Consider the following 24,354-nt stretch of genomic DNA (forward strand, 5'->3'; position numbering starts at 1 on the left):
GTTTAGTTTTCTTTGTACGGAGCCAGGCTAGCAGTTATTTTTTTCCAGTCTCTATGTTAACCTACACTAGCTGGCTGCTAGCAGTGGCTTCATACTTTATTGAACAAGTTGTGTCAAACTTTTTACTCTTGTTGAGTGTGGGATCTCGATCTGTGTTTCTGAAAAAGGTGGGAAAAAGTGGGAAACCTAGTCATGTATTTACGTTTGTACATTTTTTGCAGTAATGCAGGAGTGGAGAACAATGAAGTATTTGAATAAATCTCATGCCAAAAAAAAAAATTGATAGTTTTTAATGTATGTAATTGCATTGTAATTTCACTAATCTAGGAGTGCTCTCTGGATGCTCTGGTCTCGTTGAGAAAAGCTGAATAATACACTGTAAAATAAAACTAAACACCAAAATTAAAGTAGTGACATAAATATTGAAAAAAAAAACATTTTAGTTAATGGAAATAAAAACCAAAACTAAATTAAACTACATGATGCAATATTTATATGCCAAATCATAACAACAATCAATTCAAGACTAGCAATCAGATGACCTCCTGTGATGAAGCACTTGGCAAGTGTGGGAAGCAAAAACTTTTAACAGGAAGAAACCAGCAGAACCAGGCTCAGCGAGGGGCAGCCATCTGCTGTGATGAGATGAGACAGAGAGACAGGACAAAAACAGCTGTGGAAGAGAGCCAGAGATTAATAATAACTAATGATTAAACGTAGAGTGGTGTATAAACACATGGAGAGTGAGCCCACAGCAGTCTAGGCCTTCTGCAGCATAACTAAGGAAGAGTACAGGGTCACCTGACCCAGCCTTAACTATAAACACATAGAAATTTAAGCTTAATCTTAAGAGTAAAGTAAATGGTAAATGGCCTGTATTTGTATAGCGCTTTTACTAGTCCCCCCTAGGGACCCCAAAGCGTTTTACACACCCAGTCATCCACCCATTCACACACTGGTGGAGGCAAGCTACAGTTGTAGCCACAGCTGCCCTGGGGCAGACTGACTGAAGTGAGGCTGTCATATCGCGCCATTGGCCCTTCTGCCCAACACCAGTAGGCGGTAGGTGAAGTGTCTTGCCCAAGGACACATCAACCGAGACTGTCCGAGCCGGGGCTCGAACGGGCAACCTTCAAATTATAAGGCAAACTCGCAACTCTTGAGCCACGATCGCCCCCAAAGTGTGTCTGTATCCCCAAATCCACACTGGGAGCTGGTTCCCCAGAAGAAGTAACTACGGAAAATAACGCTATTTAAAATAAATTAGCAACAAGTGTTTTTCATTTGATCCATTCTTGCTTTGGTCAAATTTCCAAAGCAAGGAAGCTTTGATAAATGTATCTTTACTGGAACTGGGATATCTGAAACTAAACTCTAAACTAAACTGATCTGCAAACAAAATGAAAAAAAAAAAAATCAGCTTCAGGTTAAAATATCGCCAAGACCAATAATACATGCGATAATGACACGTGGAATCATTTCCTCTGCCACAACAGCATCTACAGACCTTTTTCATGGCAGACATTTTGACATAACAGGAACATCATGACAAATTATAAGAGGAAAAGCACAGGTGTAATTATTAACAATAATGTCTCTGTTCCAGTAGGAGTCCCATTTCAGTGAAGCAAAATGCACCGCAGCCCTGCATCGGCTACTCCTGAGTGGAATGCAGTTGCTATTTTCTGTCTGTCCGCCTGTGTCGTGACTTCCAAACGTGCTGCTGGACAAACCTGCTGTTGCAGGAACTACGGCACCACTTGTCGGTCTGACTGTCCTGTCTTTGGACAGTTTTTTGTAAAAATGGTAGCGTCGTAACCATGCGCTATGCAGTCATGAAACTTTACCAACCCAAGGAGAATGGAAGAAAACAGGACAAAGAGTCATTAGCCACTTTACAGCCAAGTTATTTATGTCAAAAATATCCTTATGCAAAGCAGCATCATCTCCCCCGTTTGACACTGGGTAAAAAGCCAGACTTCAACAACAACATCAGAGCGCAACCTGTCCTCAGTAAGCCCAATGAACAAAATGTATTGGCTTCCTTCTCTCTCCATTAAAAGTAAGTGCCGATGTAATTTGGTCGTTTAACCAGCCAATCGATAATCACTTTGCATGTCTGACTTTTTGATGCCTTTTAGACTGTTTTTCTCCTAACTGTGTGATTGGTTGTCTGCATTAGGCCTTCTTCAGTCAGCCACTGTGACATCAGCAAATTAGTAACTGCTTTGTGCCTCCTCTGTTGTCTCCAGCGTGTATTGGGTTGAATTTTCGTCCTCCTTTTCCTCCTCCACCTGGGTTTTTTTTAAAAATAAAGATCACTTGTAATGGAGACTGCAGTGTTCATCCACTTTGTAGATAAGATTTTATACTTTAGAGCCCCTGTCTCTGAGCCATTGGGCAGTATCAAGCTAAGGGTGATAAGAACGATGAAAGGGATGGGAGGGGTGTGATTGGAGCTCACAATATCACAATCAGATGCACCATTAGTTCCATCATGCGATGACTCATGTTGGCCTTAATCTAATATCCCTGACACCAGAGCCCCACAGTCCATGTCATCCTCTCCACGCGCTGCTTTTAACCACCTCTCCCTCTCCGCAGACATTTTTCCATAACACTCAACAGATGCTAATTAATTTACAGAGAACTATGATTACAGCAGCAGGAAATTGATTATTACTGGCTTCCTGCCGCACCACACCCTACGCTCCATTAATAGCCAGCACATTAAAGTTGGGACCTGTTGCTTGCAGGGTCATATTAAGATTTTCTGCTGACAGCTGAACTCGTCAGTTGTTGCCAGGATTTGAAATGGAATTTGTGTGTATTGCACCAAAATGCAGTGGATTTAATGATGCCTGTGCTCACATATCCTCTCTAACCTTTTAGCTGAGAGCATATTCATTTACATTCACTTTAATGGCCCTTCCCATAAATCCTCTTTTGCCCTTCTAAACACATAAACAATTCACAGACTTATAAATAGGTTTATATATTTCTGTATCTCACCAAGGCCGGGGAACACTCTTTCAGTGTTCCACTTTCTTCCTGATCAGTTTTATACAACACTTTCACAGCTGCAGAAGAAGTGGATCACTGCCCTTTTGTGATCCTGTGATAGAACAGTGACCTTTAATGAAAGTGGAACCGTCACTGACTCTCCGTCTGTGGCATGTAAACAAAGGCGAGCGAGCCTGCCTGATACGGGGTGTTTACAGCTATGACTAATTTTGGAAACATATGGTGAACGGAGCACAAAATCTCATTTGTTTTTCAGGTTAAAGAGTAACTTAAACAAGTTCCTTTTTGTGACGGAGAGCTGTGGTTTATATGCATGTCCATATGGTGTTTCTTTTGTGTGCTCGAAGACAAGCAGTCGGCTACACGGCTGAGCGTTTTTTGCCTGGGAGCTGCAGGATGTCAGTGCAGTTCCAAACACAACAAGACTAAGGAGCCAATCCCGTGCATGCGGCTTGTTAGAACTGAAAATCGGGAACAAGGTTTATCCGACATTGGCGCATTTTTAGCTGCTTGATTACGTAGTCATATCAGGAGCTTGTGCTATTTATGTGTGCTCCTTCCTTTTTTTCCTATCCTCTGCTCTCTGTTTCAACATTTCTGCGTCAAGGCCTGTGTATTGTGGTGAAACAGACACACACAGAACAGAGAAATTGAGAGACGGGTTGCCCGACTTAATTTTAACTAGTTATGTTACTGTAAGTGCAATAAAAGTGTTAATAACTCTAAAGTTGTGCTTGTGATAACAACTGGACTTTTTAGTGCACTTTTTATGACTAAACCTGCCAATGGACAAGTTAAGCACTGTTTTCTGATATCTGGCCAGGCAGGCGCTGTGTCCTCCTTCGTCCTGCAAGAGAACCCATGAGTGGTGCTCTCACATCCAGAGAGAGAGTGGAAGCACGTTGCAGACAAGTAGCTAAGAGAGGATATGGCTTTAATTTCTCTGTATTTGTGGATCCGCATTTGAATGAGGCCACTAAATGAGACAAAGGTGTGCATTTGGGTGTTACAGATTGGATGTTACAGTTTGTAACACAAAGAGGTCTCCTCGTCTTACAAAGTGAGGACACTGTTGCGAATCGCTTGCTCATAAAGGATCATCGGCTCGTTGGCTTTCTCTCTGTATTATTGTAAAGTCTTTAGCTTACAATACAAAGCACCTTGAGATGGCTTTTGTTGTCAACGGGTGGCACATACTCTAGTTAAAAATGGATTGAACTGAATATTTAACTATTCATTTTATAAAGCGGTAGAAAGATCAAGAGCATGCTCATACATAATACCAATAGCTATTAAATGCTGAGACCAAGGATTGAAAAATTAAGATGTGTGCTGACTTATGATTAGCAAATAACTGCAATGTCCCTGGTTCACTTCTAGTGGGATATATTTTTGCCCCGTCACACCTCTCTAGTTCCCCCGGTTTCTGCAGCTGGATCTACATGTTCAATATCTAATAAGAAATATGGAAGGTTATTTTTGAGGGGGGATAACTTGTCTTTTGGAAGTAATAGAGCCTTTTTGTAAAGGTGCGAGACACAGATGCAACAGTGTCAAATCCTATTATATCTCGACAACCTGCACGGTCCACCTTTATTTCCAGTAGTGTGATTAAAGCTGGTAAAGACATCAGATCTAAGGATATCAAAACTTTAGCTGTTAGCGTGCAAATAATGTATTATGAATTAGAAGGCGTAAAATACCCAAAGATGCTGCAGACATTAGGCGACTGACCTAATAGAACAAAGGCCGGTTCATCTACCAGGATATCCATAAGCTAGATCAGCTCAACGATCAGCACCATGGACAGCGATCAAGGAAGCTTTATTGAGTGAATTCAGACTTTAGATATGTCCTTTACAAACATCTACATAACTGGTTTTGGAGATGTAGCGTTTTACCACTGGAAAATTAACAGCTGAATACACTCAACAGAGTATAGAAGTAAAACCCTTTGATTTTCACCTGAGGTAGAAAAATGTTCCAACATTTCCATTGTCAGCTATGGTGAGTGGTAATGTGATTACAGTCAGAACTTAAGCTTTGATAAACATCCATTTTTACCCAATAGGTATGACCAGTGTGGAGGGTTATTCGTATTTGTTTATGTTTATCTGTTACTGGATTTTCAAAGAACTGATGCTTGTCAGCTTTGGTTGCTGTGCACAGAACTTTGGGAGATTGACTTTTCACACTACACACTGATAAAGTGCACAGTTTGACAGTTGACCCCGTGAGCAGCTGACCTTTTGGAGTGTATACGTGCAATTTACACTGTGAGCACAGATTGGATCAAGTCATCGGCAGAGTTATAATCACAACGAAAAGCTCTGGGATTTGAGGGCCTTTACTGTTTCCTGTAATGAATCGAAACTAAAATCCAAGGCTTAGTCTGATGTAACCTCTGAGACATTTTCAAAGTTACTACAATCTGCAGCTGATGGCTTAACAGAGGCAATTGGACAATTCTTCTTATCTCCCTTGCCGTCCTGCTTGTATTGTGCCTTCAGTAATTACATAACGACAAAACTATCTAAGCCTCAAAGTGAATAAAGTTTGTTGTTACCTGTTAATTTATGAATTGATTAGCCTAGATGGTAGCTGCATTGCTTGTGCAGTATGACATATTACCGAGTTGTTCCTTCTGTTTTTTGTTTTTTCTACTTCACTGAACATGTTGCAGCAAGGGCAGTGTCTTTTTTTCTGCAAGTTACTTCTTTTGTTACTCTTTTTTTAAGGCGTATTTCAAGCTTTTTTGCCCTCTTTTTGTGCTGCTGTATGTCAGGGTTGTGCAGGTTTAGTCTGCACACTGTACACAGGAGGATTATGTGCTTTTCCTTGCTTGTCTCCCTGCTCTCACTCTAATCTGCTCCCCGAGTCTCTCCTGCTCCCTTTCTCTGCTTGGCCCGTTGTTGCCATGCCACCACATCACACGGTAATCGTATGAAGCTCGATGGCCAGCATGATAAGAGGCTGCAGGGAGACCGTTTATATGCTGGGTTCAAGCTTCTCGTTTTGCACTCAGTCAAAACGTTATTGACAATAAACGGGCAAAAGAAGTGATTTAGAAGAAGCATCAAAACAAAACAAAAGCAGAGGTTTTTTTTTTTCATATTTATATTGCAGACGCATAGCCGAGAGGATTAGATGTACTCTTTATTTTAACTGCAGACAGAGCCAGGCCCTCGTTTTAAACAAGCGTGACTTTGAAAAACATGTTTGCTTCTGATCTGACATTCATTTGCTAGTGTTGTCGGCGTTGTTTGCCTGCAGTGCTAACAGCACTTCCTTCCATATTTACCTCATCTTGATCATTTTAATACTTATTGAATGTATATTTCATAGCAGCAGTTTCATGAGCAATTTCATCTTTCATATGGAACACAGCCATGTCTTATGCATGATTATTCAGTGTTGCATAAGCACAAAAGAAATCCCTATTGAATGTGTAAAGTTAATTTTAATTGAATTGAATTTGTTGCTCTTGTTTTTTTTCTTTCTGTTTAGGAGAAATATTTTTATTCACCAAGGAGTTCAAATGTTTCTTTTATTTGCAATTGCAATTTTAAAAAAAGGATGTGCTGATGTTTCACATCAAAAGCCCTCCATGCAGAGAGTAAAAACACCTTTAAGATTTTTATTTAATCGTTTTTCATGGAAATGGAGTTAACCTGCAATCTACAAGCGTTTGATCGCTAGTGTGTCTAATTGCGCAATTTACTACCTTTGAATGAACTTTCTATGGAACGTTGCTTTCAACAGGGATGCCAAGAAAATCCGAAAGATTCGGTGGAGTGACAAAATTCAGCTTTAGAAAAAGACAGAAGGCTAATGATAAGTGATTAAAAAGTCTTGTTGTATCACTGTGGCACTTGTAACTTTGATAGTTGTCCCCTGTGTAGTTAAAGGAGTGTAAATTTTCAGTTCAATTAAATTTTATTGTATTTATACAGCAACAAATCACAACAACAGTCAAATCAAGGCGTTTCATATTTTAAGGTAGACCCTACAATAATATGGAACAGGTATTTTCTGAAAATACAATATTTGGCATCTCTGTAATTGACCAACAGTTTTGTTGCTCATGAAAAGCCAGTTGATTGATGGCTTAACCCAGATTGGTTATAACCACTTCATAACCATAAAAAAATTATTTATTATTATTTTTTTGTACAACTCTACTAATGGTTTATTGATTTCTGATCAGTGGAGCCTAAACTTCCCATCTGTGTCAACAACCACAAATAAAACACTACCCACCAGAAATGCAAAGCAACCCCCCCCCCCCCAAAAAAAAAAAAAAAAAAAAAACTGCAACAGGAAACTAACTGGGTTCTCAACAAACACAATATATGATTATGTGTGGATACATTTTGTAGGCGGGCTGATCATCAGCCCCTCAGGCCCATGCTGTCAGAATAATGTTGCAGATTGATCCGTGATTGAAGTTTAATTAACACGAGCCCGAAAACCCGTAAAAACCTGTTACAGTGTTTTTGGTGCCCAGCTTTAATGACTGGCTATAATCTTGTAGGGTGTTTACTGCTGCATAAGAATCATCAGTATTAGTTCCTTTATTCCATTTCAAAAGATGCCCTTAATTAATTGTTCTAGTGATTCATTCGTCGCCTTGTTTTTTTTTTTTCTTCGATGCAATTAATCCTTTGGTGTGTCCTTGGTGAGAAAGTGTCTCTCTCTTCATCTGAATACATTTTAAATGAGCTGCCTGTGGCTTGAGTATAAATTTGATGTTATTTTTTGCTCTTCTGCGGTGGCAGAATTTCATCAGATTAGCAGCGCGTCTGGTTTAGAAGTCGCCGTTGTGCCTCCTGCCCTGCTCTGAGTCTCGTCTGTGTTGCGCTGGGCAGGGCTTGGCACCGTGTGCAGGGGGGACAGATGGTCTTACGTGTGATCTAGTTTGAGGTCCAGAGCCGTACCCCGACAGGGACCCTGGCAGCTGATAAGCCTGGCTTGACGTCCGCGGTCCCTGGGCGGGACTCCGACAGCGACTGCGACACGACGGGCCACCCAGGTGTCGGCCAGACAGAGACACTCTCCTCCTCTCTTCCAGCCACCACAGCCAGCTGTTTCATCTCTGCTGTTACCATAACAAACAGGAAAACATTACAAAACAGGCCTGAAAATCTGTTCAAACACCATGGTAAAACTATAATGCCAAGATAGCCACAATATTTCCAGCAATTTGCACCAGTTGAGTAACCCAACAAGCCAGGTTTATTATACCCACAGCATGTAAAGCATACTGAAGGGTGAAATCAAGCAGCAGACAGATATTTTCAGACAGCTTTAGCACAGAAGCTTAGTGGGTGGGTGGGTGGTTGTAACGTCTAAGCTTTTTAATGTGTCTACAATTGTGCGTGCCAGCATTTTGGGAGCGATAGGTTTGATGGATGGAGACAGGCTGAAGCCGAACTGCAGCGCTGCCGTTTTGTTGCCGCTCGTGTTATTCATGATGTTGTCGTGCATGAGGTTATCACAGCAATGCTCTCATCCCACCCTAACGCCGCGTGACCAATCCGCGGCTCTCAGCACCAGGAGACTCATCAAGTCATCATAGATCAACTCATGTTGTCATGGATGGCATTGAAAAACTAACAAGGGCAAGCTATCGGGTGCCCGGATAGTACAGCAGGAAAACTGCATTTATTTTAGCCAACCTGCGTGACTCTGGGCTGGCTGGCCTGATGCACTCCACGGTTAGTCAGCACTCCCGCCGCTTTGCCAGCTCAGCTTTTATTCCTTGCCCTGGAAATTGAGTTTTGCTGGCCCTGTAATGTACTCAAAACTACATCTGCAACTGACTGATAAATCTACGCTTTGTTGCACCTGACGGATAGCTGTGAAAATGAAAATTCACCGCGGCACGTTGCTGTGTCAGGAGGAAGGTCACTTTAGATTTGCCTCTTCCCCACTCAGGATGATGCCAAAATGACCGTTTTGTCTCAGAATCCAGTCGCAAAGCAAAACTATCTTCTTAAGCTCGTTCTGTGCGATGCGACGACAGGTTTATGTATTGTTTCGTTGAACTGCTGTCTCTCCCTGGCTGCATGGCAACACTATGAGAGTAGGCTTAAAAAAGCACAGCTCCTTTCACGATGAGTAAATAATATCCATTATTTGCTGAGGGAGAAGGGCTTTGTATTTACACAGCAGTGATTGTGTGTGCTGCGTTACATACATGAGGGTGCTATTCGGCCAGCTTGATAAATACCACAAGACAGCAGATCTTTATTGCAGACTAGCAGTTGGGGTCTGACACTCCAAAGACCAATTTCAGACCGTTAACAAGGCCTGGACAGGAATACCTCACAGCAAAATGTCACAAGGCCTCTCTTTCCGCACCTCTTTACTCTTCCCCTTCTGCGGCTCCCCTCTCGGTTCCACCATCAGCTCTCCTCCGGACATTCGGCGAATTGTAGTTCCTCTCTTTCAATTTGCCCACCATGTTACCTCGTTCCACAATGTGCTGCCCCGGGGGATCGTGGGTAGGCAGGAGCGGTGGCCCCAGCCAGGTCCGCAGAGAGCTGATAACCTTTCGGTGTTGCTTTAGCACGCTGTGTAAAGAACAATCAGTGCTTATCAACCTCGACGACAGGCGAATGTTAATTCAATGTCATGCAGTCAGGCTGCACCGGGAGAATGGGAGCATCACTCGGTTACGCTGTGACAGCCTGACGTCTTCTGCCAACAAATAACTTTAAGAAGACTGGAGAAAGGCTTGTTTGTGATTGCCTTTCTGATATGTAATCTCCTCTCTCTAATCTATCTATAAAATGCTACTGAAAATGAATTTAAGGTTTACAGACCCCTGCAGCTGTCATTTGTGTCACAACTGCATAAAGTCTAAAAACAATAAGTCCAGCACGATAGCAATACTGACATCAGAAATAATACATTTGGCATTTGCGAGGGCCCAAAACCAAATTACAGCTGCTAGCCTGCCACTAACATGTTGGCCAAATGCCTCCATAAGTGGGTTTACTGTGTTGGGAACACAGCTGCCTGTGTTGTTTGTGGTTTATTTTGAGTAAAACCTGATAGAAGTGCTCAAATAACGTCACTGTCCATTGGGGCTTAAGACTGCAAGTTTGAAAGTGTAAATCTGGGGGTGCTGAGTGCAACAAAAAATAAAATAAAAATAAAAAAGCGGTCTCACCAGACATCTGCAATCCATTTCCTTCTATTATTCACCATCGCCGCCTCAACAATTCCCAATCTGTCACTGATCTGTTAATGTTCAATTTGCATTGTGGGTTTGTTGGCATCAGGTTTTGACAAGAAGAATGTGTAGACTGAAAAACCCATGGTGCTGCTGCATCAATTTTACTAATGCATTTGTCCATGCTAAATGAACACAGTTTTCTCCTCCCACAGTTACTGGACAAGACACATGTACAAAACGAAAATATATATAATATATAATATGTTTTGAAAAAGGCCCCCTATCTGTTATTACAATCTGCGTTTTGAGTGTTTTTTGACCAATTTTCAGTCATGTCATTTGTCACGTTCTAATATGGCCACAATGATCTCCAGTGTATAAAAGCTATTATCTCTTTAGGTAGGCAGGCTAAAAACAAATAATCGCCAAGTGTTCCTAAATTGTAGCTACACCTGTAAAACACAATGGAGATACGCCACCACCACCACAGCCTCCACCTAATTAGGACCCCAGTAGGGGAAAAAGATGGATTCATCTGCTCTCTGATGATGAAGATGAGCAGAAAACTTTACAAAAAAATTTACAAAAGTATGACCCCTTTCGTATGGCCTGCTTTAACAACGTGAAAAATGAAGATGTGTGCATTTTGTAACAAGATCAAATTTATGGCCAAGCTGTAGCTGGACTCAACTTCTCAGAGTATAATTTAGCTTAAACAAATGAAACATTATTAGGTTTTAATTTCCACCAAGAAAAAAATGTCAAAACGGGAAGAGGGGGGGAAGCAATCTTTCTGTGCAGTTGCAGTGAAAGCTTGCATTAGCAAGAGAGTAATTTATGGACCGCCAGCTGGCCTGTAAAGGTTACTACCACAGGCAATTCTGACATGCTAGTTCAACAAGAACCTCATTAAAATACTACAGGCTTTTAGAGACATCAACATATAAGGTTACTTTTATGTCTGGTGAGCATAAAAACAACAGATTTGTTTGTTAAGGGGAAAAAAAGTTGACTTTTTCTGCAGTTTTTCTCTCTCGCTCTGTGCATCTGTCTCTCTGTCTAATTTACCTCTTTGACCTGATGTCTTTCTTTGCCTCCCAGCGCGAATTGTTCGCAGCCGTCAGTGGTGTGAGATGGCTCCCTGCATGGAGGGGGAGGTCTGCAGCCTCCTGTTCAACCGATCCGGCTGGACCTGCACCAGGGGCAGTGGTCGCATCAAGACCGTCACGGTAATTTACTAGACGTGACATTAATATACGCCATATGCACATAACAGCAATGCGCTTACATTTTCAGCATGAGCGAACCCCCGCCAGCCGATAGTGTCAGGTGAAGCCTGAGCCCTGGGCTACAGGGAGTATATTTCAGTCAAACAGCAGGTCAGCATCCAGGTTTCAAACACTGCATCAATAGTGGAACAAAGATGCCAGAAAATTCATGCAGCACTGCTCTCTGTGGGATCAAACTTTGAAAATTTTTTTTATATATCTTTAGGCCTCAGTCTGGTTTGTTTTACACTTTTACAGGAGTTTTGAATTTTGGTAATTCAAACTTTTGAAACACTGACCACTGAATCTGTAGCATATACAGTAATAGTGGTGCAAAGATGTGTTGGGAGGTGCATAGGAAGAAAATCTCATGAAATTAGTGAAATTATCATTAGTTTTTACTGATCTGCAGCGAAGTATAAGATGTTCAGCTACAGAGCTGCTGGATTAGTGTACCATATTACCCGGGCTACTTGTGGAAAACTTTCTTTTTCCTACATCCTGGATTATTTTACAGAATGGCTTAAACACACTAGCCAAGGCTCAGTCATCTCCTCCCAAAGCTAAAACAAATCATTTGAAGCCAGTCAAATCTGAATCTGACACCAAATCACACGAGCTAGGAACTGCAAGTGAATCACACATTTGGAACAAATGTTCTGTAGTTATTATTCTGCCTTTGTGTTTTTATGGAGAAGGTGGAAGCTGATGGAAAACGTCTGCAAATGCAAATGCAAGACAGATATATGTAATATGTAAAAATGTTGACCAAAGCATTAGGCAGTGTGCAGACAGATAACATTAGTGTCTGACCTCTCTCTGACTTTGTTAGAGATGTAAACGAATACAAAACATGTTGAATTTTTAAAACCCTCAATATGGTGTCATCTGGTCCTCTGTAGGCTCCTCTCACAGTGCATCCAATGCCTCAGAGCTGCCAGTGCTGCATCGCTTACTGAGCACTGATTAATTCTCATTTGATTAAGCAGCGAAACAATGCACAAGGAGCATTCCTAGTCTCCACGAGGGTTAACTTCATATATTTTATGTATCAACGCAAAAGAATAATCATTATGAATGTGTTTGAAAGCAAAGAATAAAGAAAAATATCTACCCTCCAGACATTACTGCTTGTTTAGTGAACATTAGAGTCACCATGGATACAGGTCTCTCTGTCACTGTGTGCTTCACACTATATCTCTTGGCAATTTCACACTATGCAGCTCCATGAAAATGGAGCAATTTTGTATTCTTTCTGTACAATTCAATGTAATGCATTTCTCTCAGCAGGTGGCTACCTTCCTGCTATGACTTGTGGAGATATGGTGTTGATAACCTGTCTTTGACAAGTCATGGAAACAAATACACTTCCTCCAAAAAACGTCAGCCGATCCCAGTTACACTGCTAGCATGTCCTCTATGCTTTTCTTTAGAATGGTTCCCACGTTAAATGAAAATCTTGAAGAGGGCCTAACGACTGTTGGTGACAAGCTCGGCTGGACAAGTTTTTTTTTTTTAGTCATCTGCTCCTTGAACAGCAAAGAGCCAAACTGTGGTCATTAAATCTCTGAGCCAACTGGCTGACTTTATAACTCTTCTAATTTTATTTCTGCACCACTTTTTTACATTTACCAGTGTTACCTTGCTTGCTCGGCTTTTCGCTGTCATTCCCAGGGTGTCAATTAAAGATTGTGCAGCTCTGTCACAGAAATCTGCACAAGTTGTCTTCTGGCATTAGCTGCAGCAGTATCAGACACCGAGGCCTAACAATCTGCCAATGCATGATAAAATCTACGGCGGTGGAGAGACAAAAGTTTGTTTGTTAGCCAAGAGACTGGAGCTTTTCTCACATATTTTGGGCATATTAATGGCTCAGTCATACTAGAGGAAAAATAGGACAGCAACCTTCTTGCTACTAGGAAAAACTGGCAGTTGTTATCAATTTAAAAAAAAATTGCAGTGACCCAAAGGTTGAACGTGCAACCCTCTCAACCTCTGGGCAATCGCTTATGATCACAAGGGGATTGCGCAGGTTGCCTGGGGAGAGACAACCTGTCTCCAAACAACCGCTGTCTGTCTCATTCCGTCGGACTCTCAATCATTCTCAGAGTGAAGATGTGCAAATAATTGCCATTAAATTTGAAAATGCAGACAGATTCCCAACATATTGCTATCCACCTGAGTTAGTCAAGTGCAACCCTTTTAGACAGCAACAGACTGGAAATGGTTGCAGACCTATTCCCTTTTTTCAAAGCAGCGCTTTCAAAGGCGACAAGATCATCAAGCTCTTTGCACATGATTGGCAGAATTCTGGCCGCAGCAGTCTCCAGCTAGTGTTGTTGCCTAATGTAGCATGAGAAATCTAGAAATGCTTAGCATCTCTTGACAATGCTTCGGATGAAAACATGATTTTTTGTTTTTAACTCCAGATCTTAAACTTTATAACAGTTGCTTCGTCTTGGTAAATATCAAAACAAACTGAATACACACAATCACTGAAAAATAGTCTTTTTTTAATTAATAAAAACATAATTTCTGTCAGTGAGCATCGATCTAAAAAACCTTGCTTTGGAGTAAGGACTTGAGTTCTGCATGTAGGAAAAGGATTTATTGTGAAAGTACAATCAAACATGAGACCGAGAGGTCCTGTGCAAGCATCCATGCGCAACAAATTGGAACTGAGACCTCATTGTTGGCATAAACCCATTGTGTCACAGCACCAATGCCAAAGAACAGTTTGTGTGTTTCTGTGAAATACCATGTCCTTTAAGCGATCTCCTTTCGACAGAACATGCATGAGTTCATTGGATCATTTAAATAACTGTAAGTGGCTCAATACAAAGAAGTAGGCTCATATTTATGGACAATCACTATTTTGATTGTACCTTCATGCCAGAAGAGTGAATAATTTTTTTTACCTGCCTGATATCTGCCTCAGGTAATATTATGTCAACAGAAAGAAACAGAGGGGTATAACTTACAGAGGCAGTGCAAGTGAAACAGCTTGGTGTTGTCAGCAAGAGATGACAAGATGGACAGAGCAGGAGAGACCGCTGTCCTTGCCGTCAGGTACAAGGCCAAAGGTCAGCCTCTGACCGGCTCTGTTGATTTTCACTCTCTCTTATCTCTCTCATTTGATGTCTCTTCATCTTGTTTGCTCCTCTGCCTCCTCCGTCCAGCAGCCTTGGGCAGCTGTGACAGATTTCACGCATGCATTCCCGCCGTGCTGTAATGTATCCTGACAGCACACTTAGGTTAGTGTTTTGCTTTTTGTGCATACATATACAAAAAATGCAAATGATGTGTTCCTCTGCACATTCTTAATTAGCTGTTGCTGAGCAGATTTTTGTTGAAGAAGTTAATCTGAAGTGATGTCGGTGGGTTTCTTTTTTTTTTGGGGGGGGGGGGGGGGGGGTTGCTTGTTTGTTTTTTCTGTTATGTATTTTTGAGGGGGCAGGGATAGGAAGGATTTGGCAGTAGAAAAGAGGAGGTATCAAGAGGTATTTGTTGTAAGACCTAAAATGGGAGGAAAGCACATTCTGGAAGATAAATGAAAATGAGAAATCTATAAAGAGGATTGATCAGGCTGGAGGGGGGATAGAAGGATGAAGAGAGAGAACAGGATGGAGGACTTGGCTGCCTCTCGGCCTGCGGCCAAGCTCTGTCTGTCCACATCTGCAAGTATCTGGGAGAAGGAGAGTGCAGAGAGGAGGTTTTAATTGCGAGACAATCTGTCTTCACGTGGTTAATAATCATATTACACACTGGCATTCGGGGAGTGTGGTTGTCTGAAAGCTGATAATGGCTCTTTATTCATGCTGAGGTGCACAGGTTTGATGTAGGTGGAGCTACCAGATACAACAAAGTGACAAATCTACCTGATGGTGGCAAATTATGCAGGAAGCCATCCATTCAATAAAAGACAATGTGGTTAGAATAATTATACATTGAAGCCGACGTTTTTTCTTTTTCATATCTAAGTCCAGTATAAAATCTCTTTCTAATAACTTATCAATTTTATATGAATTCACTCAGCCAGCTCAAGCTAGTTTCTATGCAGTGCTGCTTTCATTAATGAAAGGAAGAGAATCTAATAAAATCTCTCTGGGTGGAGTTTTGACAATGGAGACGTCAACCTGTCAGCCTATCACTTTTGCCCAGACAGAGACATCTCAACAACTATTTGTCTGATGTCAAATAATGAACTGTGCAGGCCAACACTGGAAACTATTTTTTTTTATATGAATCTACACAGTCCTCAAAAAGAATAGGACTTTTGTGTGTGTGTGTATGTGTACTCTGTGACCTTTCCTCTAGTTCAAATATCAGGCCTGAATGTAGATAATACATTTTATAATCTATTCTGGACATGAGCCACCCTCAGGCCAAAATACAAACTCTGCATACCAGAAATCTAATCAAACAGGCAAATTGCCATTAATTTGATGCTGCACACTAGTGCTCCCATGAGGATAAACTCTTTTTATTTTAACAACCCCATGGCCTTCCCTACTTTCAATACTTGACATTTTTGGGGCAACTAGATGTTAAAAATGTTAGTATGTTTCATTAGTTGTTGAGGTCTTTGTTCTTTACCTCAAATACAGTATCTAAAGAGAATATATATATGTATATATCCTCATGCATTATATAATTATTTATTATTAATAATAATGATAATGTTGAAAGAACCTTGTGATATAAAAGAAAATGCACAAATCTGTGCACTAATGCTCCATATACAGTGCCTGGATGACAGGAATTTTGCGGCTGTACACACACAGTGGCTTTCAGCTTAAAAGCTTTAATTCAAGGGGTTTAACAAAAGTATTACATTAACCGTTAAGAACCATTAACAGCCATTTTAAATACACCCTGCCAGCCACCTAGCCATTTTCAAAGTCTCAAAAGAAACTGGACAAATAAAAAAAATATAAAGATTATTTTTAATACTTGGATTGAAAATCCTTTGCAGGCAATGACTGACTGATGTCTAAAGTCCATGGAGATTACCAAGCACTGTGTTTCCTTCCTTGAGATAACCTGCCAGGTCTTTGTGTAGCTGCTGTTGCTGCTTGATTGTGCGTCTCTTTACCTTCAGTAACTGAAAAACGTGCTCCGTTGGGTTGAGATCAGGTGGCTGATGCTGTCATGGAAAAATATCTCATTTCTTTGCCTTGAGTAACTCTGGTTGCTTTAGCAGTTTAATTAAAAAATTATTGCACTTTTATATGCTGACTGTACGTGATGCATTTTTTGGAGTTGCAGTGTCAGCGTCACAGGTATAATAAAACCTTAAAAAAAGGTCTAACTATTGTAACACACATTAATTAAGTGATTTGTCAGTTTTACTGCAATATACAGACACTCCCATATTAGACACATGTCACTGCACCTGCAGCTCTTTATAAACACAACCACCTCCCATCACCTCAGCCTCCTCCTTACCGCCCGCCCTCTTGTGAGTGCAGCTCACGGTGGCACTGCCAGGTCACACACTCCAGCCCAACCTGCTAATGGAGTTTGCATATGCAGCCCGCTCTCCACTGCCAGCTAGCCATTAATATGAATCACTCTCTAGAGGCCCCTCCAAACAAGCTTGCAATTTGTCTTCACTAGTGAGCTGCTGAAAGGTCTACATATGATATTCTCCAAGGTGGAAAGCGCAATTCAGGAGGGCTGGGGTGGGGTGTTATGAGGTTGGTTCCATACACTTGACGGGGACACGGGTGGGGGTGGGGGGTGGATTTAAATTGTGGGGTTACACAAGAGCACATTTGCTTGCCGGGGTCTGTGCTATTGAACGGAAGCTGGAAATGTTCATAAGGTGGAAAATTGACAAGACAGCCAGGGAGAATTTAGGACAGTTGAAATTAGTTTTACTCCTTTTAGGCAAGTGAGAGGCTTGTGAGATTGCATCACTTGCTCTCTGCTTGGCGAGAGCTCTGTTGAGAGCACTACTGAGCTCTAATATCAGCCTTTGCTAATGCTTTGCGTTTGCAAAGTGATGGGCTCAAATTGAAATTCTGCATATCAGAAATGCTTCTTCAGTGCGGAAAAAAAAAGATAGGACTATTTTCCTGAATATTGTTACTTCACAGGCTAGCGGGAGCTTAAAGTATGAAATGTAAGTACTTGAAATCCTGATTTGATCATAGTCAGACTGCAGACTCGTCCGCATTTCGACCCACAGACAATAACTCGATGGTTGGTGGGAAGAAAATACCCCAAAAATCTTCATACACCCACACAACAAATGCCATTGATGGGCTAGTGTGTGGCCTGGAGGGGATTAGACCAGTCGTAGTTGGGCATTTTTTGTCAAAATGAGGAGGGTTACAAAATGAACAGGATACGCACAGACGTACACACACTGAGTGACCCAGTAGGTCAGAGAAGCTTGCATGTTTTTTTTGTTTTTTTTAGCATTTTCTCTTTTTTTCTGCTCTGGTGGCCCTCCTCCAGCTATGTGCTCTTTGTTCCAGCGTCAGCCATGGTTAAAAAAAAAAAAAAAAGCCAGCGCAGTCTGTGTAGTCCTGCCAGTGTTGCTGTAAACATAAAGACATCATAGCCAGTTAGCATTGCCGGCTTTTTGAAAGGATGCCATGACACAAAAATCTTGATTTGTACAGGAAGGAATAAGTAAAAGGTGTGCCTTTATGAGAAATAGAGCAAAGAAAAACAGGTGTTTGGCTAGAAAACATTCCAAATATGACACCAAAGGGCAAAGCAAACAGATAAAACTGGATTTTTGGCACTGTGTCAGTTCAAATGTTCCCGTCCAGTTATGAAGGAGTTATGAAATTCTCACTTCTTTCACTTCTTTCATAAGAAGTGAGAAAATTACATGGACAGATGATGTAGTTCCACAGTGTCGTTATGTAACACTTGCTAGCACCTCAGTTATAAAGGCTTCAGTGTCTACGACAAAGGACCAGGCAGCCAAGTCACGTGTCGCCATGGTCACTGCTGTGCTGGCAGCCCATCTGACCAGAGACAGACTTCTAATGAGTTTGCTTCTCAAAGGCAGCCCAACACACTCCCAGGCTCTGTCAGGGACACAACTATTTCTCTGCAGCTTCTTGAAATAAATTGTTGATTAGTCGGTGAGGTTGGAGACCTGCGGTACAGATGACAGTTCTCTGTATGGCTTGGAATCATTAGTGTAAGAGGCTAGAAAAGGATGTTGTGTCCAAATAGGAACAAACAAAAAAAAACAAAAAACAGTACAACTGAGCCTCAGGTGCACTGCCAAAAAATGTCAAAGCATGTCATCTATCTCAAATGGTGTTCTATATTTCCAAACAGCTGGTGAAAACTAACACTGCAGTCATTGTTTCACCTTTCCAGTGAATATAATTCTACTGAGTGTGTTTGATTTCATTTATACCACTTAATTATTCAAATAACATGAGAAGCAGGTGGTATTATCTCAGCCCTACAGGTAGAACATGATATACATGATAAATCTCACGATAACCACCAAAAATGAATTATCCTAATAACAGGTGGAGCTAAAGTCAGATATATATCATTCTCCTGTGCCACAGACCCTCATTCTTGTCCCAGAATTATTATGATACAGTTATAACACACTTTTTCTGTGGGCACTGTGTGTGAGAGAGTGTGTTTTATTTTAAGTCAGCTTGTCATACACCACAGCCAGAAATGCTTATAGATCACCAAAACTGAGAGTAGTACCCAGGTTATGCAATTAGTAGGTAGGTTACAAGTAGGCTGCTACATGTAGCTATCTTCAAGCTTTCCCCTCAACTAGTCTAAACCACTGGACTGAATGTATTTTCTAGCATACAGGCTAACATGACTTGCTGAGCAGTTGAAAGTTTGGTGAGCATGCTTCCAGCATAATTAGCTAACTAGTGTCAGTTAGCTAATTAGCCTACCATATTGGACTCCTTTGACTACCATACTGGACATGAGGGGAAAATGTCTGACCGATTCTCGACCTGTTCATGGATGTCGCTAAAATGGTGCTATAGCAAGAATCTCCTTATCATTGATTTGCTTGCTTGGAGATTAGAGCGGTTGCTTGTAGTTTGCATGATAGACACCAACTCATATGATAACAGAGAACATTTCTCCTTCACAGTAAAAGCTGTGCCTCAAAGCTGCTTTACAGTCTATTTCTGCTTTGCATCTTCTTTTTCACAATTTTACTAATGCTCAGAGAGCAGCTGTTTACTATTTGCAGACAAGGTGGCATGTTCCGTGCAAACTGCTATCTGCTAGCAAGCAACGCATTCGAACATTTCGAGATTTTCTAGTTGAGGATTACTCATTTTTTCCCTCTCAACTGGTGGTTGTCATATGGTCTCTACGGCTGAGTGATTACTTATTCACTTGATCATACACTGTCACACTATCCTGTTTTGGGGTATGAGTTTCCTAAAATTACAGTGATATTCAATGTAGCTGCGCAGTTATGAGCTGAGCTGAGATTTCTGTCTTCAGTTGGAGGCAGCGACTAGGTGTTACAGACAAAGTGTGAAGGTCAGGAAGTACTGAGAGATGTCCCGACACCTTGATGTCTTGATAGGATTCACAGTAAGAAGAACATAGAAGCATTTTTTCTTTTTAAAAATAATTAATAAACCAAGACAGATACAAGACATTTTCACAGTCATTTAAGTGTAGCCTTCTTTTAAAAATGTCATAGCTGTCTCTGAAGCAATAATAACACAAAGAATAAGAACAAGAACAAACCAAAAACAGTGGCTGTTTTGATATATTATAGTGAAGTGCTGTCTCTGTAAAAAAAAAAAAAAAGAGTATATATGTGTCAAACACACAAGCTGCATTACGCCATAATACTCGGTAAAGTAGTTTTCAAAAGTAAAGTAAATGCAGCAGAGCTGGGTGCTGTGCTGAAGGCTCACATTAGCCGCCTGTCTTTCATCTGTACATGTAATTACATTTTTATAAGAACTCTTTATAATCGCTTTAGTTGCTATAAAATCTTTATCAAAACAACTGGCCCTAATGAGAATAAAAGCTCTATTTCAAGAGGTCCTTCAGTGTTAGTTTAGTTTTACTTGCAGTTTCATTAGCATATAACTTTGCACTTATATTTTTTATATATTTTATATTATTTTTTTAGGATGTGTAAATTATTTCTTTTTTGTTTTCTTCTTTGTCGCCTCTGGAATCTGTTCAAACCGACTCACTCTCAGTGGGGCACCATCTTTAGATAAAGGTGGTTGTGATGATGGAATCTCTTTGATTAGGTGCTGTAGCACTGTGACCAGCAGCAGTAGTTTAGCCCAAATAAAATGCATGATAAGAGAAGTAAGTAGGTTATTTTTTTTAATAGCAACTGCTTGCGCCAAAGGCTCAGAAGGAAACATACAGTAAAATGTTCTTCCAACAAGAGGAAATGGTCTCGGGTCTATTACAGAAAGAAAATAATGATTCAGTTAATCAAAACTGGTTGTCATTAGAGAAATGTTGGCATTTTCAAACTGCACTGAAAAACCAGGCCTGGAACATTTGCAGATATTAGATATGCATGCTCTGCACCATGTCCTTCATTGCTCTGCTGGCTTTCAGTCTCATTCAGTGCCGAAATTATTTAATTTCTGTGCAGCAGCAAGTAAAATTCCAACAATAATGCAAAAACAAACTATTGAAATCAATTCTAGTGTGCTCGCTTGAAAGAAACTGGGTTTAACTTTCACTGCTTTTGTAGTACTACTGCTGTCTGCCACAAGAAATCTGTAATTTACTAAAACTGTTCTTTTTAATTCACTCATAATCGAATGACAGGAACATGCCGCCGTTGTTTCTTTGATACATCAGACAAAAGAGCACGGGGTCTAGCTTTTATGTTTTACTGGCCCACCTCCAGCCTTTCATACCCATTTCTGCTTGTGAATTGACAGTACTCCTGTCATATTGTATCTGACAGGCCCTCTCTGGATCATCGGGGATAACACACTGTAGCTGGGCTGCTTTGCCTTTGGATGTACATTTATAAAATGACTGATGTTCGAACGCTCGGGTGCCCCTGCCGAGCAAATGCATAGTACACAGAGGTTACACTTGATAAGCAAATATACTATTTATTTCAGTTTCATTTGCAGATCTTCTATTTATCAAGCGGAAAAGAAAAATGTGCTTCTTTGGTTTCTCCTCATCTGTTTGTCACACGCTGTGGCACGATCATCAGTCTTGAGCAGATAGCATGGGGAGTGATGCCGAAAATGTATTGAAATAGGCTAGATTGATAGAGATGTTCAGAAAACAGAGAAACAGCTAATATATTCCCACCATTCCATTTCCTTTTCCATTTGTGTTATCATAGGTGTTGTGTTATTGCGCAGGAATTCTGCAGGACGCTTCATGATCACATTCTCAGTTCATAGTGTTTCCTGTGGTATTCATTTACATGCTATAATAAAGTAACACATTGTGTTTTTGTTTTTGCCTCCTCTGGTACTGCCATTATCTATTAAAGAGTTCTTTTGTCAGTTTGACTTTGCCAGGCGCATGTTGCCCCCTTTTCTTTTCAGTCCAGAGTGAATGCGGTCCCTTCTGCTGTCACTTTCAGCACACTGTACCCGGCTCCCCTATTTGAAGTTCTGTCATTGGCAAGCTTTGAACTGCCATTTGTGTTTTAGCCTGCACGCTGCCTGCCTCCAGAGTTTTGTCGGGAGTAAATTTGTCAAAGCCAAAGGGCACCAACACGGGTTTTTTTTGTAACAGTGATGCAGAAAAGCCCTCGCGTAGACCGGACATGCAGGCTCAGCAGCATCCCGTTTCAAAGCTAGGATGTTTTTGAGCCCTTTGGATCTTTAGTGTATGTATTTTTAATAAATTGTTCAGTACTGCAGCCCCATGATGCACCCGACTACAAGCTAACATTTCTGTCTAATTTAAAATGCTGTAGTCATCCTCAAAACAAACCCCAGGCCTGTTTCCAGTCGTAGAAAGCAAATACAATTACTCAAATGCTGATTTAGTAGCACAGAACATTGTTTTTCAAGTACATTTGTTAATATGTTTTTAATTATAATTAATGCATGCAGCACCATCAACCTATATAATATATAGTTTTTATTTTTGACACTTTTTCACCAGTATATGTACTCAGTCTTGCATTTAATACTTTAAGCACAATATAATGGCTTAGCAAAGTTTTAGCTGATGGTAAAGACTTTGTATTCCAGCTGGCCTTTTTGCAAAGCATTTGAAACTTTAAATGTGTCTTATCATCTTTCTCTGGGGGCTTCATGAATTTCTTTACAGCATCAAAATCAATACACAGGCTGTTAAAATACGCTTGATTTGTGTTCTACTTTGCACTGAGCATGAATTCTGAATTTGTTTTCATTTAGTTAACATTTTCATAAGTGAATACATGAATCTGTGTTCTCTGCAGTGTTTGTGTATGCCACATGGTTCAAGTCTTCCAGATCATGCCAATTTTGTGGCTATAGCTTGCTTTGTATGAATTCATTAAATCCAGCTTTAAAGAGCAAAACTTAATTAGAAGATTTGAAAAATAGAGGGTTTTTTTTCCTGCAGATGGCACATCAGAAATAAAGCAGCAAACAGAACATGCTGCTTGGAAACTAATCAGGTTTTTTCCCTCTGAGGCAGCTCTGGGTGTGATGCTCTGATGGTTCAGTACATCAGGCTCACACGATAAGTGTGAACCATCCACACAGGTTCTTCAGTAAGCGCTGGCTATGGCTAATAACAGCAGAAGCTCCAGTGAATTGTTATGACTGGGACCTTTCTGAGGCTCCGGTTGATGAACCCAGCTAAGTCCTGTGCAGGAGTCCACTTGTTAGGAGAGACCCCTGGGGAAAGATTCTTACTTACTGCAGTGATGGCGCAGCATAGCACCTCTCTCTACAATGGCAGGCTGTGCTGTTGGTGACAATTTTGCAGCTCGAAGTGCCACCAAATATGCAGCCTCTGCATTGTTTCCCCTTGAGCACTGAGCAAACAAGCCGTCTGCTGTGCCTGCAGTGGCTTTTCGTCTCAGCTACAGAGGTTTCTGCGAGTTGCAATGCTACCTTGGCTGATGATTTTATTTTGGGTAATGCGAGGCATACTGTATCTCAAAAATACTTTGATCCTAAAATATGTTGTGTTGATGATAAGGAACGACGTTAATTGAATCCCTTAATATTATTATTTTTTTGTTGCCAATCTCCACTGGCACCCTCTCAAAGATCCACGCTGCACACCTCATTTGAACTGGGAAACTTTATCATTTATGCACAGTGCTCAGTGTTTACAAGTGATGATGAAACGAGGGCACCCCGAGCTCAGAGACGAGGTCCAAATGTTTCAATTTCACCGCAATATAACCAATTAGCAAAGCGCTTGTTAGTGCGCATCCTCTCTCTCTCTCTCACTCTTTATCTGTAAATCTCCCCCATCCCTTGTGCCGGCGGGAGATGAATATGTCTTCGATGTCCTTGGATTTCTGTCTTGTAAACACCATAGGCGCTAAGCACTGTTTACCGGTGTGCATGGCGGGCCAACAGCCGGCTCCGTCTCTTGCACAGTGGTCCCGCGGGGCCAAACTCACCTTGTTACCCTTTTAATTAGTAGGAGCAGTTAATAGTGTCGGCCGCTTCTGCCGCCTCAGCACTTGCCCTGACTTCAGGAATCGCTCCAATCGATAGCAAAGACTTGGGCTGAGACGGGGAGATGGGGGAATGGGAGGGAGTCCTTATTGCGGGAGTGGCTCAGGCACATATATGATGATGTTTGGAGTGGACTAAAACAACAAAATTATATTCTTTGAGGGAATGTTTAAGGGCAAAAACCATGCCTTCTCTGTATTCCTTGAACATTTAAAAGTATAACAGGGTCTCTCATGCTTATTCACTCAGTTTCTCCCCT

The 24,354-nt window shown here is 41.1% G+C and overlaps 1 protein-coding gene across 2 annotated transcripts in view; it reads left to right on the forward strand.

Annotated features, from left to right (window-relative positions):
- tafa5l (TAFA chemokine like family member 5, like) overlaps positions 1–24,354 on the forward strand; it is a 42,728-nt gene that overhangs the window by 13,597 nt on the left and 4,777 nt on the right. For both annotated transcript variants that reach the window (XM_035905475.2, XM_006785300.2), the window contains exon 4: positions 11,309–11,436. In XM_035905475.2, the coding sequence (XP_035761368.2) occupies positions 11,309–11,436 (128 nt within the window). The remainder of the gene's footprint in view (positions 1–11,308; positions 11,437–24,354) is intronic.

This window comes from Neolamprologus brichardi, chromosome 20, assembly GCF_056152115.1.
Source record: "Neolamprologus brichardi isolate AB-2024 chromosome 20, ASM5615211v1, whole genome shotgun sequence".
NCBI lineage: Eukaryota > Metazoa > Chordata > Actinopteri > Cichliformes > Cichlidae > Neolamprologus > Neolamprologus brichardi.